At 38.8% G+C, this 18916-nt stretch overlaps 1 protein-coding gene across 1 annotated transcript in view; it reads left to right on the forward strand.

Annotated features, from left to right (window-relative positions):
- The window catches only part of ABCB7 (ATP binding cassette subfamily B member 7), a 126132-nt gene that overhangs the window by 80709 nt on the left and 26507 nt on the right, over window positions 1-18916 (forward strand). Inside the window, exons 5-12 of the mRNA XM_024766419.1 lie at window positions 4161-4293; window positions 5159-5427; window positions 5978-6066; window positions 6159-6246; window positions 7120-7294; window positions 8199-8356; window positions 8918-9081; window positions 9241-9370. Coding sequence (XP_024622187.1) covers window positions 4161-4293; window positions 5159-5427; window positions 5978-6066; window positions 6159-6246; window positions 7120-7294; window positions 8199-8356; window positions 8918-9081; window positions 9241-9370 — 1206 coding nt within the window. The remainder of the gene's footprint in view (window positions 1-4160; window positions 4294-5158; window positions 5428-5977; window positions 6067-6158; window positions 6247-7119; window positions 7295-8198; window positions 8357-8917; window positions 9082-9240; window positions 9371-18916) is intronic.

Consider the following 18916-nt stretch of genomic DNA (forward strand, 5'->3'; position numbering starts at 1 on the left):
ATTTCAATTTTCTTAAATTTACCAAGGCTTGATTTGTGACCCAAGATATGATCTATCCTGGAGAATGTTCCATGAGCACTTCAGAAAAATGTGTATTCTGTTGTTTTTGGATGGAATGTCTTATAAATATCAATTAAGTCCATCTTGTTTAAAGTATTATTTAAAGCTTGTGTTTCCATTTTTATTTTCATTTTGGATGATCTGTCCGTTGGTGGAAGTGGGGTGTTAAAGTCCACTACTATGATTGCGTTATTGTCCATTTCCCCTTTTACGCCTGTTAGTATTTGCCTTATGTATTATGTGCTCCCATGTTGGGTGCATAAATATTTACAATTGTTATATCTTCTTCTTGGATCGATCCCTTGATCATTATGTAGTGTCCTTCTTTGTCTCTTGTAATAATCTTTATTTTAAAGTCTGTTTTGTCTGATATGAGAATTGCTACTCCAGCTTTCTTTTGATTTCCATTTGCATGGAATATCTTTCTCCATCCCCTCACTTTCAGTCTGTATGTGTCCCTAGGTCTGAAGTGGGTCTTTTGTGGACATGATATATATGGGTCTTGTTTCTGTATCCATTCAGCCAGTTTGTGTCTTTTGGTGGGAGCATTTAATCCATTTACATTTAAGCTAATTATCGATATGTATGTTCCTATTCCCATTTTCTTAATTGTTTTGGGTTTGTTATTGTAGGTCTTTTCCTTCTCTTGTGTTTCTTGCCTAGAGAAATTCCTTGAGCATTTGTTTTAAAGCTGGTTTGGTGGTGGTGAACTCTCTCAGCTTTTGCTTGTCTGTAAAGGTTTTAATTTCTCCATCAAATCTGAATGAGATCCTTGCTGGGTAGAGTATTCTTGGTTGCAGGTTCTTCTCCTTCATCACTTTAAATATGTCCTGCCAGTCCCTTCTGGCTTGCAGAGTTTCTGCTGAAAGATCAGCTGTTAAGCTTATGGGGATTCCCTTGTTTGTTATTTTTCCCTTGCTGCTTTTAGTATGATTTCTTTGTATTTAATTTTTGTTAGTTTGATAAATATGTTTCTTGGTGTGTTTCTCCTTGTATTTATCCTGTATGGGGCTCTCTGTGCTTCCTGGACTTGATTAGCTATTTCCTTTCCCATATAGGGAAGTTTCCAACTATAATCTCTTCAAATATTTTCTCAGTCCCTTTCTTTTGCTCTTCTTCTGCTGGGACCACAGTAATTTAAATGTTGGTGCATTTAATGTTGTCCCAGAGGTCTCTGAGACTGTCCTCAGTTCTTTTCATTCTTTTTTCTTTATTCTGCTCTGCAGTAGTTATTTCCACTATTTTATCTTCCAGGTCACTTATCCGTTCTTCTGCCTCAGTTATTCTGCTATTGATCCTTTCTAGAGTATTTTTAATTTCATTTATTGTGTTGTTCATCATTGCTTGTTTCCTCTTTAGTTCTTCTACGTCCTTGTTAAATGTTTCTTGCATTTTCTCCATTCTATTTCCAAGATTTTGGATCATCTTTACTATCATTATTCTGAATTCTTTTTCAGGTAGACTGCCTATTTCCTCTTCATTTGTTATGTCTGGTGGGTTTTTACCTTGCTTCTGCATCTGCTGTGTGTTTTTCTGTCTTCTCATTTTGCTTATCTTACTGTGTTTGGGGTCTCCTTTTTGCAGGCTGCATGTTCATAGTTCCCATTGTTTTTGGTGTCTGTCGCCAGTGGCTAAGGTTGGTTCAGTGGGTTGTGTAGGTTTCCTGGTGGAGAGGACTAGTGCCTATGTTCTGGTGGATGAGGCTGGATCTTGTCTTTCTGGTCGGCACGTCCACATCTGTTGGTATGTCTTGGGGTGTCTGTGCCCTTATTATGATTTTAGGCAGCCTCTCTGCTAATGGGTGGGGTTGTGTTCCTGTTTTGCTAGTTGTTTGGCATAGGGTGTCCAGCACTGTAGCTTGCTGGTCGTTGAGTGAAGATGGGTCTTGGTATTGAGATGGAGATCTCTGGGAGATTTTCGCCATTTGATATTATGTGGAGCTGGGAGGTCTCTTGTGGAGCAGTGTCCTGAAGTTGGCTCTCCCACCTTAGAGGCACAGCACTGACTCCTCTCTGGAGCACCAAGAGCCTTTCATCCACACGGCTCAGAATAAAAGGGAGAAAAAAATAGAAAGAGGATAAAATAAAATAAAGTAAGATGAAAGAAAATAATTAAAATAAAAAATAATTATTAGGGAAAATAAGATTTTTAAGTAAAAAATAAAAATTAACGGACGGACAAACCCTAAGACAAATGGTGAAAGCAAATCTATGCAGACAAAATCTCACACAGAAGCATACAAATACACACTCACAAAAAGCGGAAAAGGGAGAAAAAGAATCTATCTTGCTCCCAAAGTCCACCTCCTCATTTTGGGATGATTTGTTGTCTATTCAGGTATTCCGCAGATGCAGGGTACATCAAGTTGATTGTGGAGGAATAATCCGCTGTTCCTGAGGTTGTTGGGAGGGATTTCCCTTTCTCTTCTTTGTTTGCACAGCTCCTGGGTTTCACCTTTGGATTTGGCCCCACCTCTGCCTGTAGGTCGCCTGAGGGCGTCTGTTCTTTGCTCAGACAGGACGGGGTTAAAGGAGCAGCTGATTCGGGGGCTCTGGCTCACTCAGGCCTAGGGGAGGGTGGGGTTTGGATGTGGGGTAAGCCTGCGGTGGCAGAGGCCGGCGTGACGTTGCACCCGCCTGAGGCGCACCGTGTGTTCTCCCAGGGAAGTTGTCCCTGGATCACGGGACCCTGGCAGTGGCAGGCTGCACAGGCTCCTGGGAGGGGAGGTGTGGAGATTGACCTGTGCCTGCACACAGGCTTCTTGGTGGCGGCAGCAACAGCCTTAGCATCTGATGCCCGTCTCTGGAGTCAGCCCTGAAAGCCGCAGCTGGCACCGGTCTCTGGAGCTCCTTTAAGCAGTGCTCTTAATCCCCTCTCCTCGCACACCAGGAAACAAAGAGGGCAGAAAAAGTCTCTTGCCTCTTGGGCAGGTCCAGACTTTTCCCCCCGGACTCCCTCTTGGCTAGCCGTGGTGCACTAACCCCTTCAGGCTGTGTTCACGCCAACAGTCCTCTCTCTGCGCTCTGAACAAAGCCTGAGCCTCAGCTCTCAGCCCCCGCCTGCCCCGGTGGATGAGCAGACAAGCCTCTCGGGCTGGTGAGTGCTGGTCGGCACCGATCCTCTGTATGGGAGTCTCTCTGCTTTGCCCTCCGCACCCCTGTTGCTGCGCTTTCCACCATGGCTCCAAAGCTTCCCCCCTCCGCCACCTGCACTCTCCACCAGTGAAGGGACTTCCTAGTGTGTGGAATCCTTTCCTCCTTCTCAGCTCCCTCCTGCTGGTGCAGGTCCCATCCCTATTCTTTTGTCTCTGCTTTTTCTTTTTCCTTTTGCCCTACCCAGGTACATGGGGAGTTTCTTGCCTTTTGGGAGGTCTGAGGTCTTCTGCCAGTGTTCAGTGGGTGTTTTATAGGAGCAGTTCCACGTGTAGATGTATTTCTTATGTATCTGTGGGGAGGAAGGTGATCTCCACGTCTTAGTCTTCCGCCATCTTCCTCAACCTCCTGGGTTTTCTTTTATATGGTGTTGGAGCAAAGGGATTTTTTTCTGGGGCAAATAGATCTATCAGTGTTGGGTTTTTTTTCCCCCTGAATGGTGAATCAGCTACAGATACTTGTAATTTATCTGCTTTTGAGATCCTTTTTTGCTGTATAATTTCAGTTTTACCATTATTTTGGTGAATAAATAATTTTACATATATTTATTGAATACCTGCTATATACAAAGCATTGTACTTATATACACAAATAACTACAGTATAAGACAGTTTGCTGTAAGTGTTATGAGCTCTGTAGGATTTTAGATAATGGAGAAAGCATTTTTGAGTGGATGATCAGGGGCGATTTCATGGAGGCAGGAGCATTTTACTAATGCACATAGCTTATAAATGAATATTAACATGGCAGTCAGTGTGAGTTAGGAATCCTGAAATGACAGCTCTCCCACTGCCAGAGATTTTATCTTTATAAACTGGGAAAATCATTCCAGTATTAGTAAATGGTTAATATCTAAACATTCCCATAAATACTAATTTAAGGTAAATATTTGTACTTTTATGAATACATAATTTGCATATGATTGATAATTGCTGCTTTTGTTTTTAGGCTATGAATATTGTGGTTCCCTTCATGTTTAAATATGCTGTAGACAGCCTCAACCAGATGTCGGGAAACATGCTGAACCTGAGTGATGCACCAAATACAGTTGCAACCATGGCAACGGCAGTTCTCATTGGCTGTATGTTTGGTTCTTTAATCTGTCTACAGGTGTTGACTTTCTTCAAGAGGGTTTCATCATATTTGAGCATATGACCTTTTCACCACAAACACAACTTACTATTTTAGATGTTTGTTTTATGTGAGATTTTTTGTTTGATGTGTGGTTTTTAAAAAATTCTTTGTATGATATACTTTCCAAAAATTCTGTAATAAAAGTCTCATTTTCTAAGTTCTAGAAAACAATAACATGAAGTAAGACATTAAATTCATAACAACCGCTTCTAATAGTTAGGCTCCTTATAAGATATTTTTTTAGTAAGGCTAGTTATTTTCTTGCTGTTGTTGTTAGCCGTTGAATAGGAAATTGCTACATAATGATATACCTGTATTAATGTGTTATTAAATTATATTCAATAGCTATGACACAAATCTACAATTTGTAAAGAATAGAATATAGTGCTTTGTGTCCCCATGCAGTAGAAAGGATACTTTATGAAACTCAGACCTGAGTTGGGCATGCTTAGTCAAAGCACTTGGATTTTTCAGGATCTCGATTTTATCACTTATTATTTGGGGGAATTGAATTAGATCACAAAACCTCAACAAATACTGTACATTTATCCACAATAAGGCCTTATGGGCTGCTGTTACTTGGAAAAATCTTTCAACATTTGGAATCTTATGTGGGAAAATAACAATGAAAAGTTTTCATGGTGGTGGAAAGATTGATACTCAGTAGGCTAGATGTTTTCTAGGTTTCTTTTAGTGTAAGTATTCTGTGATATATTCATTCATTGTACAAACATTTTCTGAGCCCTTGACGTTTTTATACTCCAACGATTCTAATATTTTTACACCCCACTTTTTCTTGATTGTATTGCTAGATGGTGTATCAAGAGCTGGAGCTGCCTTTTTTAATGAAGTTCGAAATGCAGTATTTGGCAAGGTAGCACAAAATTCAATCCGAAGAATAGCCAAAAATGTCTTTCTCCATCTTCACAACCTGGATCTCGCTTTCCACCTGAACAGACAGACAGGAGCTTTGTCAAAGGCTATTGACAGAGGGACAAGGGGTATCAGTTTTGTCCTGAGTGCTTTAGTATTTAATCTTCTTCCCATCATGTTTGAGGTGACCCTTGTCAGTGGTGTTTTGGTAAGTAAAACATTTTTCATGACAAGCTTTTATCTTACATTCTTGTTAGTAGCTATTTAGTACTTGAAGCTTTTGTACTATTGCATGCTTATGATTTGAAAGCAAAATCCCATGGTGCCAGAAGGGTTATACAGTTTGTTTAATTATTTTTCCACAAGCTTCAAGGGACTGTGTCCAAAGTCTTTATCATGTTATTATTGTAAAGAGCTGTTCAGTTCTACACATAGGTCAGTCATTTAGCTAGTGGTTGCAGTTTTTTTGTTAACAGACATTATGGTATATGGCTTTGGACTGGTATGCTCAGATTATCTAGGTTTCTTTCTATTCACCATTTGTAGCATTTTAGGCAATTTCATATTTTATAATTAAAAGTATGCATATAACTTAAAGTTGATTTTCTAAGGTATTTGTTTCCTCACTCAGTTTTTCATGTATACAACTTTATACCAACATATTTTTTAATTAAAATCTTTGCGATTTGCTAATGTATATTATAAACTATTTGGCAAGAGCAATGACTGTTTCTCATTTCTTCTTTTGCCTTCTCCAGTATTATAGATGTGGTGCCCAGTTTGCACTGGTGACCCTTGGGACACTTGGTGCATACACAGCATTCACAGTTGCTGTCACACGGTGGAGGTAAGGTATCCCCCAGAGGTTGGTCAAGGTTCAGAAATTAGTTATGCTTCTGTAGCAAACATTCTATGCCTATGCAAATCTTTGTCTTACAGAACTAGATTTAGAATAGAGATGAACAAAGCAGATAATGATGCAGGTAACGCTGCCATAGACTCGCTGCTGAATTATGAAACTGTGAAGGTAATATGTTTAATTTTACTTTCCTCTTCCTTTCACACCACACTAAGGTTTGTTCTGCCATTTAATTGAATAGGTGCTGTAAGTTAGAGCTGCAGATTAGTATAGGATCTCTAGGTATGATGAAATAATAGTACTTTATTGTTTTTCTTTTGTTTAGAAATTGCCCTTTCTACCACATTTTTTGTGTGGCACCATCAGAATTTTACCTTCTGAATTAATTTATAAGTAGTGACAGTATGGTTAGCATCTTGATTCAGAATGCACACTAAGTTCTTGACTCTCTATCCCTCATACTGCCTAGCATAGTGCTTTTCACTAATTCATTCCATAATTCATTCATAATTCATTTCACTAATTCATTTATCTGTTCATTTTTCCATTTAACAAATATTACCGAATGCCTCTTGTGTGCAAAGCGCTATGCTAAGTCCTGTAATGGGGGAGGGTGGTAAAAACAATGATTTTGATCTTTGCCTTCCCAGAATTTGCTAAGCACTGGGAGAGTTAAAGTAAAGTATGCAAGTGGCTACATGAGAAAGGTGTAATGTGGTGGGGGGCAATGAGAATTGTCAATTCAGAGTCCCAGAGGATCAAGGCAAGGCTTTGTGAAGGAAGTGCCATTGACAGCTTTTTTAGATCTGGGTTTAAATTAACTAGGCATTCAGTAAATGTTTGGGGGATGAATTTTATGGACTTTTCAAATACTGTCCATTGTGGAAAACTGCAGGAGTACCATAGTCCAATATATGGAAAGTCAGTTTTTAAAATGGTGTATGCAGTACAAAATTGTATCCATGAAAAGGATTCTAATCACTTAAGAGATTAAATTCCAATTATAGTTGTATGTAGTTACTGTTTTTATGTATTTTGTAGTATTTTAATAATGAAAATTATGAAGCACAAAGATATGATGGATTTTTGAAGACATATGAGACTGCTTCATTGAAAAGTACCTCTACTCTGGCTATGCTGAACTTTGGTCAAAGTGCTATTTTCAGTGTTGGTTTAACAGCCATAATGGTGCTCGCCAGTCAGGGAATTGTGGCAGGTAATGGATATGTGGTTTTCACGTTAGTCTATGTTTTACTTAACCTTTATAAAGATTAATGAAATAAATGTGTATATTAGTCTCATAAAGCATATTCAATAAGGTGCTATAACATCCTTGGAGTACTTTCATTTTTGTATCAGAATATGTTTTCTTGATTACATGATGATGTTTTTTTTACTTCCCTTTGTTTAACACTACAAGTTTAGCACTGGTTCTCTCATTGATTGGGATTACTGTTTGTGGGGCTACAACCTGATTCTTTTCGGAGTAACTTTCTTTTTAGCATCTGATATTTCTAATTTCTCTTGTAGACCTAGAAAGAAATATAATTAATTTAGTATTTAGTCCAAAGGACTAAAATGCAAGCAGTCATATAAAAATTACTAGTAACCTTTTAGTTTTCCTATTAGTTGTTCATTGCAAAACATTGCAAAAGTAAATAATATCTGTGCCTCTTTTCTGTAACCTGCTTGCTTAGTTAGGATTTATTCATTCACTGAAACCTTAATACATGGTTTATCAATTCCCAATCATGATATCCATTTGCCCCAATTTTTAAATTTATACTTTTAAAAACTTCTATTTTACATGACAAGGAACTTTCTTAGGAAGAAAGGAGAGATTTTCAGCCTTCCATTTCTTTCCTCACTTAAGCCATTCTCTTTTACTTATATATTATGTGTAGTGTATGGGTGGGCTTTTGCCATTCCAGTTAGCATATATCTAGTTCCCTATTTTCCTAAATCATGGATTAAAATGCTTTGGAATTTGAGTAGGCCTAAGAGTTGCTGATGATGTACATTTTGAACTGTATTCCACAGTAGTAAACTGTAAACTTTTCTATCTTAAACTGGAAAGTTCATAACATCTAAATTTTTTTTTCTACCAACTGCATATTAAGGTACCCTTACTGTTGGAGATTTAGTAATGGTGAATGGACTGCTTTTTCAGCTTTCATTGCCCCTTAACTTTCTGGGAACTGTATACAGAGAAACTAGACAAGCACTTATAGATATGAACACCTTGTTTACTCTACTCAAGGTAGACACCCGAATTAAAGTAAGTAATCTATTTAGTACCTTTTTAAAAGCATATAAGCATCATCTCATTAATGGTATTATTCCGGGGGAATATTTTTACATTACCATATTAGCAAACTAATTTCTCTTTTGCAGGAATTGGGACTATCATGTGTATTAAAAGGCTGTTACAGCTTTTACTTCTGTGTTTAGAAACCTTACAGTATTAGCAAAGAATATTATACCTAGAAGCTAAATTTTGTTAACTTCTATATTTGTACTTGCACCTGATTTACTTTTGCTAATAATGATATAAAATGTGATTGCCTCTCCTCACATTGTCAACCTCCTTTCTCCCCTGCCCACCATCCCTCTTTACCCCCAAAACAAATTTATCAGAAATCAAAGCATTCAGGATTTTTACCCTTAACAGTGAGGAGTGAAAAAACATTTTTAAAAGCATGCTTAGAAGTGGTCTAACTCCACTTATAAACCTCCTCCTTTCCCTTTATTTTCCTTTTTCTCTCTGTGAATTAGAAAATTGCATAGCTGTACTCTAGGAGGTGTGTAAAGTGGCTTTTTCTTTTCTCTTCCCTGCTAGGACAAAGCGATGGCATCTCCCCTTCAGATCACACCACAGACAGCTACGGTGGCCTTTGATAATGTGCATTTTGAATACATTGAGGGGCAGAAAGTCCTTAGTGGAATATCTTTTGAAGTTCCTGCAGGAAAGAAAGTGGCCATTGTAGGAGGTAGTGGGTCAGGGTAGGTAATTTAGTTCTTTATAAAATTCTGCATTGTTGATTGCTGACTCCCATTGTAATATTTTTTTATGTGTCATAATAAAATGATGACTGTGGTTTAAAATAGGGGTTCCCTAATGCCAGTTGGAGCTACATAACCTTTCATTGTCTCCTATTTCAGGAAAAGCACAATAGTGAGGCTGTTGTTTCGCTTCTATGAGCCTCAAAAGGGTAACATTTACCTTGCTGGTCAAAATATACAAGATGTGAGCCTGGAAAGCCTTCGGAGGGCAGTGGGAGTGGTACCTCAGGTATTTAAAAAAAGAAAAAACTTATTTGGGGGAAGGTATATTGGGTTGGTGGATCTTTTACTAGAATCATTTGAATCCAAAGAGTCAGTATATGCTAATTAAGTTGGAAGTGTTAGGCCCTACAGGCCATATTCTGTTACCAAAAAGACAAAAAAACATGAATTCAAAAATCTTCATGATGGGAAGATTTTTTTAAGCCTTAGGAAGATAGCATAACATAGAGGAAAGAGCCCAGACTGGAGTCAAATAGAACAGAATTGTAAGCCCAGCTCTAACCCATATACATTGTATGGCCTTGGGCCTCAGTTTCCTCATCTGTAAAATAAGGATACCATTTTCTTGTAGGACAGAATTATTATGGATTAGAGATAATATGTGTAAAGTACCAAGTACAATGTCCATCACATAATTGTTCAGTAAATGAAAACTGTTATTTTAATTTTGAGCAGTTTTTGGCAGAGTAAATTTATGAAAATTACAAAGCAGTCTGGCTGCCAACTTCAAGTTGATGTGCCTTGTTCCCACAGTACCAAGCACAGTGCCCGACCCATAGTGAGCATTTAACAAGTATTTGCTGAGTGACTTTAGGGGGAAACATAAGTTCAGAGTAAGATCTGAGAAGGTAGGAAGGAGGTAGCCTTACAGGATGTGAGTTTTTCTTATACTGAAAGCCAATAGAGAGACCTGGGAATTAGTTGCAGCCTAGAATCAGAACCAAATCCCTGGGAGAACTGTAAGAAAAGGATCAGACAGTTCCTTTTATGTAGCTTGTAAAAGGTCATCAAGTGATCTAACACATGCCACTCTGCCCTGTCCTTTCTTTCACTGAGAATCCCAAATTTAGTGTTCATGAGTCACTTAGGGAGATTATCGAAATTCCAACTCTCTTTCACACACCTTGGTTCTGGTTTAGGAGGGCAGTGGGGGCCCCAGAAACCTGCATTTTTGAATATGCCTTCTAGGTGATTTAGGTGATTCATAGACTATATGTTGAAAAACACTGACCTAAACCATATATGAAGTGAACTGAATTCTGGGCTGTTCCTGCTTAGGGCTCAGTGTCCTCATCCATTCTCTTGGGCTGTATAATAATTACCCTCATCGTTTTGAAAAATAAAATGTTTTATTCACTAAGGAAAAATATACATGGTCAATAAATGAAAGAAAAGATACTCATCCTCATTAGAAGTCTTAGTAATTAAATCAACAATGGGATACCATTTATCACCTATTAAACTGCTGAGGATTTTAAAACGTGTAGTATTTAGTTTGGGCAAGGCTGTGTGAAATGGCTAGTCCGTTTTGCTGGAGGAAGCATACAACTTTCCTGATGAACAAATTGGCAGTATGTAGCAAGAGTCTGAAAAATATTTATACCCTTTATTACAGTAATTCTGCCTCTAGGAAGTTTTAGTAAGGAAATAAACAGGGAAGTGAACAGATTTTTCTATGCTAAACAGTTCATTATAGTGTTATTTATACCAGCACAAGTTGGAAACACTATAAAATCCAGTATTAAATAGATGGTTAAATTTTCATCATAGGATCAAATGTCATACAGTCATTTTTAAATATCATGTTTGTAAAGAGTATTGAGTGTCATAGATAAATGCTCAGATACAAAGTTTGTTGAAAAAGAAGTTTCCAAACAAAATGTAATATCTCAGTTTTATAATATTAAATGAATACATTGTAACAGAAAAAGTATTGGAGAAAATACAGCAACATGTTAATAGTAGTTATTGCTGGATGGTGGGATTATGGATTATTTACTTAATTTTTGTTTTACCTTATATTTTCTATTTCCCTTTTTTTAATATCTTTATTGGAGTATAATTGCTTTACAATGGTGTGTGTGTTTCTGCTGTATCAAAAAGTGAATCAGCTACACATATACATATATCACCATATTTCCTTCCTCTTGCGTCTCTCTCGCACCCTCCCTATCCCACCACTCTAGGTGGACACAAACCACTGAGCATATCTCCCTGTGCTGTGTGGCTGCTTCCCACTAGCTATCTATTTTACGGTTGGTAGTGTATATATGTCCATGCCACTGTCTCACTTCGTCCCAGCTTACGCTTCCCCCTCCCTGTGTCCTCAAGTCCATTCTCAATGTCTGCGTCTTTATTCCTGTCCTGCACCTAGGTTCTTCACAACCATTTTCTTTATGATTCCATATATATGTGTTAGCATATGGTATTTGTTTTTCTCTTTCTGACATACTTCACTCTGTATGAACACACTCTAGGTCCATTCACCTCACTACAAATAACTCAATTTCGTTTCCTTTTATGGCTGAGTAATATTCCATTGTATATATGTGCCACATTTTCTTTGTCCATTCATCTGTTGATGGACACTTACGTTGCTTCCATCTCCTGGCTGTTATAAATAGAGCTGCAATGAATATTGTGTTCCATGACTCTTTTTGAATTATGGTTTTCTCAGGGTATATGCCCAGTGGGGGATTGCTGGCTCGTATGGTAGTTCTATTTTTAGTTTCTTAAAGAACCTCCTTACTGTTCTCCATAGTGACTGTATCAGTTTACATTCCCACCAACAGTGCAAGAAGGTTTCCTTTTCTCCACACCCTCTCCAGCATTTATTGTTTATAGATTTTTTGATGATGGCCATTCTGACTGGTGTGAGGTGATACCTCATTGTAGTTCTGATTTGCATTTCTCTAATGATTAATGATGTTGAGCATCCTTTCATATGTTTGTTGGCAATCTGTATATCTTCTTTGGAGAGATGTCTGTTTAGGTATTCTGCCCATTTTTGGGTTGGGTTGTTTATTTATTTATTTTATTTTTTTGATATTGATGTGCATGAGCAGCTTGTATATTCTGGAGATTAATCCTTTGTCCCTTGATTCATTTGCTAATATTTCTCCCATTCTGAGGGTTTTCTTTTAATCTTGTTTATGGTTTCCTTTACTGTGCAAAAGCTTTGAAGTTTCATTAGGTCCCATTTGTTTATTTTTGTTTTTAATTCCCTTTCTCTAGGAAGGGGGTCAAAAAGGGTCGTGCTGTGATTTATGTCAAGAGTGTTCTGCCTATGTTTTCCTCTAAGAGTTTTATACTATCTGGTCTTACATTTAGGTCTTTATCCATTTTGAGTTTATCTTTGTGTGCGGTGTTAGGGAGTGTTCTAATTTCATTCTTTTACATGTAGCTGTCCAGTTTTCATAGCTCCACTTATTGACAAGACTGTCTTTTCTACATTGTATATTCTTGCCTCCTTTATCAAAGATAAGGTGACCATATGTGTGTGGGTTTATCTCTGGGCTTTCTATCCTGTTCCATTGATCTATATTTCTGGTTTTGTGCCAGTACCATTCTGTCTTGATTATTGTGGCTTTGTAGTATAGTCTGAAGTCAGGGAACCTGGTTCATCCACCTACGTTTTTCTTCCTCAAGATTGCTTTGGCTATACGGGGTCTTTTGTGTTTCCATGCAAATTGTGAAATTTTTTGATCTAGTTCTGTGAAAAATGCCATTGGTAGTTTGATACAGATTGCATTGAATCTCTAGATTGCTTTTGGTAGAATAGTCATTTTCACAATAATGATTCTTCCAATCCAAGAACATGGTATATCTCTCCATCTGTTTGTATCATCTTTAATTTCTTTCATCAGTGTCTTACAGTTTCCTGCATACAGGTCTTTTGTCTCATTACATAGGTTTATTCCTAGGAATTTTATTTGTTTTGTTGCAATGGGAAATGGGAGTGCTTCCTTAATTTCTCTTTCAGATTTTTCATAATTAGTGTATAGGAATGCTAGAGATTTCTGTGTATTAATTTTGTATCCTGCTACTTTACCAAATTCGTTGATTAGCTCTAGTAGTTTTCTGCTAGCATCTTTAGGATTCTCTGTGTATAGTCTGCAAGTAGTGACAGTTTTACTTGTTTTCCGATTTGGATTCCTTTTCTTTCTTTTTCTTGTCTGATTGCTGTGCTTAAGACTTCCAGACATATGTTGAATAATAGTGGTGAGAATGGGGAACCCTGTCTTGTTTCTGATCTTAGTGGAAATGGTTTCTGTTTTTCACCATTGCGAACAATGTTATCTGTGGGTTTGTCATATATGGCCTTTCTTATGTTTAGGTACATTCCTTCTCTGCCTGCTTTCTGGAGGACTTTTATCATAAATGGTATTGAACTTTGTAGAAAGCTTTTTCTGCATCTGTTGAGATGATGATATGGTTTTTCTCCTTCAATTTGTTAATATGGTGTATCACGTTGATGGATTTGCGTATATTGAAGAATCCTTGCATTCCTGAGATAAATCCCACTTGATCATGGTGTATGATCCTTTTAATGTGCTGTTGGATTCTATTTGCTAGTATTTTGTTGAGGATTTTTGCATCTATGTTCATCAGTGATATTGTCCTGTAGTTTTCCTTTTTTGTGACATCTTTATCTGGTTTTGGTATCAGGGTATTCGCGGCCTCGTAGAATGAGTTTGGGAGTGTTCGTCCCTCTGCTGTATTTTGGAAAACTCTGAGAAGTATAGGTGTTAGCTCTTCTCTAAATGTTTGGTAGAATTCACCTGTGAAGCCATCTGGTCCTGGGCTTTTGTTTGTTAGAAGGTTTTTAATCACAGTTTCAACTTAGTGCTTGTGACTGGTCTGTGTATATCTTCTATTCCTTCCTGGCTCAGTTTCGGAAGTTGTGTTTTTCTAGGAATTTGTCCATTTCTTCCAGGTTGTCCATTTTATCGGCATATAGTTGATTGTATTAGTCTCTCATGATCCTTTGTGTTTCTGCAGTGTCAGTGGTTACTTCTCCTTTTTCATTTCTAATTCTATTGATTTGAGTCTTCTTTTTTTTTTGATGAATCTGGCTAATGGCTTATCAATTTTGTTTATCTTCTGAAAGAACCAGTTTTTAGTTTTATTGATCTTTGCTATTGTTTCCTTCATTTCTTTTTCATTTATTTCTGATCTGATCTTTATGATTTCTTTCCTTCTGCTAACTTTGAGAGGTTTTTTTTCTTCTTTCTTTAATTGCTTTAGGTGTAAGGTTAGGTTGTTGATTTGAGATGTTTCTTGTTTCTTGAGGTAGGACTGTGTTGCTATAAACTTTCCTCTTAGAACTGCTTTTGCTGAATCCCATAGGTTTTGGGTTGTAAAGTTTTCATTGCCATATGTTTCTAGGTATCTTTTGATTTCCTCTTTGTCTTCTTTAGTGATCTCTTGGTTATTTAGTAGTGTATTGTTTAGGCTCCATGTGTTTGTACTTTTTACCTATTTTTCCTGTAATTGATATCTAGTTCCATAGTGTTATGGTCAGAAAAGATACTTGATACCTTTTCAGTCGTCCTTCATTTACCAAGGCTTGATTTGTGACCCCAGATATGATCTATCCTGGAGAATGTTGCATGAGCACTTGAGAAGAAAGTGTATTGTGTTGTTCTTGGATGGAGTATCCTACAAATATCAATTAAGTCCATTTGTTTAATGTGTCATTTAAACTTGTGTTTCCTTATTTATTTTCATTTTGGTTGATCTGTCCCTTAGTGGAAGTGTGGTGTTGAAGTCCACTACTATTATTGTGTTACTACCGATTTCCCCTTTTATGGCTGTTAGCATTTGCCTTACGTATTGAGGTGCTCCTATGTTGGGTGCATAGGTATTTGCAATTGTTATATCGTCTTCTTGGATTGATCCCTTGATCATTATGTAGTGTCCTTCTTTGTCTCTTGTAATAGTCTTTATTTTAAAGTCTATTTTGAGAAGACCTTCAGGATGGTGGAAGAGTAAGACGTGGAGATTACCTTACTCCCCACAGGTACATAAGAAATAAATCTACATGTGGAACAACTACTACAGAACACCTTCTGAATGCTGTCAGAAGACCTCACACCTCCCAAAAGGTAAGAAACTCCCCAAGCACCTGGGTAGGGCAAAAGGCAAAAGAAAAAACAGAGACAAAAGAATAGGGACGGGACCTGCACCAGTGGGAGAGAGTTGTGAAGGAGTAAAAGCTTCCACACACTATAAAGCACCTTCACTGGCGCAAATGGGGGTAGGCCGGGGGGAAGCTTCGGAGCCACGGAGGAGAGCATAGCCACAGGCGTGGAGAGGGCAAAGCAGAGAGATTCCCACACAGAGGCTCAGTGCTGACCAGCACTCACCAGCCCAAGAGGTTTGTCTGCTCATCCACCAGGGCTGGTGGGGACTGGGATCTGAGGCTTGGGCTTCGGAGGTCAGATCTCAGGGAGAGGACAGGGGTTGGCTGTGTGAAAACAGTCTGAAGGAGACTGGTCCACCACAGCTAGCTTGGAGGGAGTCGGGCAATAGTCTGGAACTGCCAAAGAGGCAAAAAACTTTTCCTTGCCTTTTTGTTTTGCGGTACGCGAGGAGAAGGGATTAAGAGCACTGCCTAAATGAGCTCCAGAGATGGGTGCAAGCTGAGGCTCTCAGCATGGACCCCAGAGACGGGCATGGGATGCTAAGGCTGCTGCTGCAGTCACCGAGTAGCCTGTGTGCATGCACAGGTTACTGTCCACACCTCCCTTCCCGGGAGCCTGTGCAGCCCGCCACCGCCAGAGTCCTGTGATCCAGGGACAACTTTCCTGGGAGAACACACGGCATGCCTCAGCCTGTTGCAATGTCATGCTGGCCTCTGCCGCTGCAGGCTCGCCCCACCTTCGGTACCGCTCTCTCCCCCCAGCCTGAGTGAGCCAGAGCCCCATAAACAGCTGCTACTTTGACCCCGTACTGTCTGAGTGAAGAACAGACGCCCTCAGGCGACCTACACATAAAGGCAGGGGCAAATCCAAAGCTGAACCCCAGTAGCTGTGTGAACAAAGAAGAGAAAGGGAAATTTCTCCCAGCAGCCTCAGGAGCAGTGGATTAACTCTCCACAGTCAACTTGACATACCCTGAATCTGTGGAGTACCTGAATAGACAACAAATCATTACAAATTGTGGTAGTGGACGTTGGGAGCAACAATATATATTTTTTTTCATTTTTCTATTTTTGTGAGTGTTTATGTGTATGCTTCTGTGTGTAATTTTGTCTCTATAACTGCTTTTACCATTTGTCCTAGTGTTCTGTCTGCCCGTTTTCTTTTTTTTTCTTTTTTTTTAACTATAGTTTTTAATTTTTCTTATTATTGGTGGATTTGTTTTTTGTTTTGGTTGCTGTCTTGTGCCTTTCTTTGTTTCCTTTTTGAATTACTTTTTAATTTTTTGACTTATTTATTATTTTTTTTTTTTTGCGGTACGCAGGCCTCTCACTGTTTTGGCCTCTCCCATTGTGGAGCACAGGCTCCAGACACGCAGGCTCAGCGGCCATGGCTCATGGGCCTAGCCGCTCCACAGCATGTGGCATCTTCCCGCATCTTCCCGGACTGGGGCATGAACCCATGTCCACTGCATCGGCAGACCGACTCTCAACCACTGCGCCACAAGGAAGGCCCCTAATTTTTTTATTTTTAATAACTATTTTTTATTTTAATAACTATATTTTATTTTATTATTTTTCTTTCTTTCTTTCATTTTTTCTCCTTTTTATTCTGAGCTGTGTGGATGCCAGGATCTTGGTGCTCCAGTAAGCTGTCAGGCCTGTGCTTATGAGGTGGGAGAGCCGAGTTCAGGACATTGGTCCACCAGAGACCTCCCAGCTCCACATAATATCAAACAACGAAAGCTCTCCCAGAGATCTCCATCTCAGCGCCAGTACCCAGCTACACTCAATGACCAGCAAGATACATGCTGGATGCACTATGCCAAACAACTAGCAAGACAAGAACACAAGCCCACCCATTAACAGAGGTGCTGCGTAAAATCATAATAAGGTCACAGACACCCCAAAACACACCACCAGATGCAGACCTCCCCACCAGAAAGACAAAATCCAGCCTCATCCACCAGAACACAGGCACAAGTCCCCTCCACCAGGAAGCCTACACAACCCACTGAACCAACCTTAGCCACGAGGGGCAGATAGCAGAAAAACTGGGCACTACAGACTTGTAGCCTGCAAAAAGGAGACCCCAAACACAGTAAGTTAAGCAAAATGAGAAGACAAGCAAACGCACAGCAGATGAAGGAGTGAGGTAAAAACCCACCAGACCTAACAAATGAAGAGGAAATAGGCAGTCTACCTGAAAAAGAATTCAGAGTAATGATAGTAAAGATGATCCAAAATCTTGGAAATAGAATGGATAAAGTACCAGAACATTTAACAAGGACCTAGAAGAACTAAAGAGCAAACAACAATGATGAACAGCATAATAAATAAAATAAAAAATTCTCTAGAAGGAATCAATAGCAGGATAACTAAGGCAGAAGAACGGATAAGTGACCTGGAAGATAAAATAATGGAACTAACTACTGCAGAAGAAAATAAAGGTAAAGAATGAAAGGAATTGAGGACAGTCTCAGAGACCTCTTGGACAACATTAAATGCACTAACATTCGAATTATAGAGGTCCTAGAAGAAGAAGAGAAAAAGAAAGGGAGTGAGAAAATATTTGAAGAGATTATAGTTGAAAACTTCCCTAATATGGGAAAGGAAATAGTTAATCAAGTCCAGGAAGTGCAGAGACTACCATACAGGATAAATCCAAGGAGAAACACCAAGACACATATTAATCAAACTATCAAAAATTAAATACAAAGAAAAAAATATTAAAAGCAGCAAGGGATTAGCAATATATAACATACAAGGGAATCTTATATAGGTTAACAACTGATATTTCAGCAAAAAGTCTGCAAGCCAGAAGGGAGTGGCAGGACATATTTAAAGTGATGAAAGGGAAAAACCTACACCCAAGATTACTCTATCCAGGAAGAATCTCATTCAGATTCGACAGAGAAATTTAAACCTTTACAAGCAAGCAAAAGCTAAGAGAATTCAGGGCTTCCCTTGTGGCGCAGTGGTTGAGAGTCTCATGCCGATGCAGGGGACACGGGTTCATGTCCCAGTCTGGGAAGATCCCACATGCCGCGGAGCGGCTAGTCCCGTGAGCCATGGCCGCTGAGCCTGCGCGTCTGGAGCCTGTGCTCCACAGTGGGAGAGGCCACAACAGTGAGAGGTCCATGTACCGCAAAAAAAAAAAAAAAAAGCTAAAAGAATTCACCACCACCAAACCAGCTTTACAACAAATGCTAAAGGAACTTCTCTAGGCAGGAAACACAAGAGAAGGAAAAGATCTACAATAACAAACCCGAAACACTTAAGAAAATGGTAATAGAAACATACATATCGATAATTACCTTAAATGTAAGTGGATTAAATGCTCGAACCAACACACATAGACTGGCTGAATGGATACCAAAACAAGACCCATACATATGCTGTATACAAAAGGCCCACTTCAGACATAGGGACACCAAACAGACTGAAAGTGAGGACATGAAAAAAGATGTTCCATGCAAATGGAAATCAAAAAAAAAGCTGGAGTAGCAATTCTCATATCAGACAAAAGAGGCTTTAAGATAAACACTATTACAAGAGACAAAGAACGACCCTACATAATGATCAAGGGATCAATCCAAGAAGAAGATATAACAATTGTAAATATTTATG

Source organism: Neophocaena asiaeorientalis, unplaced genomic scaffold, assembly GCF_003031525.2.
Source record: "Neophocaena asiaeorientalis asiaeorientalis breed wild unplaced genomic scaffold, Neophocaena_asiaeorientalis_V1.1 scaffold47, whole genome shotgun sequence".
NCBI classification, from domain to species: Eukaryota; Metazoa; Chordata; class Mammalia; order Artiodactyla; family Phocoenidae; genus Neophocaena; species Neophocaena asiaeorientalis.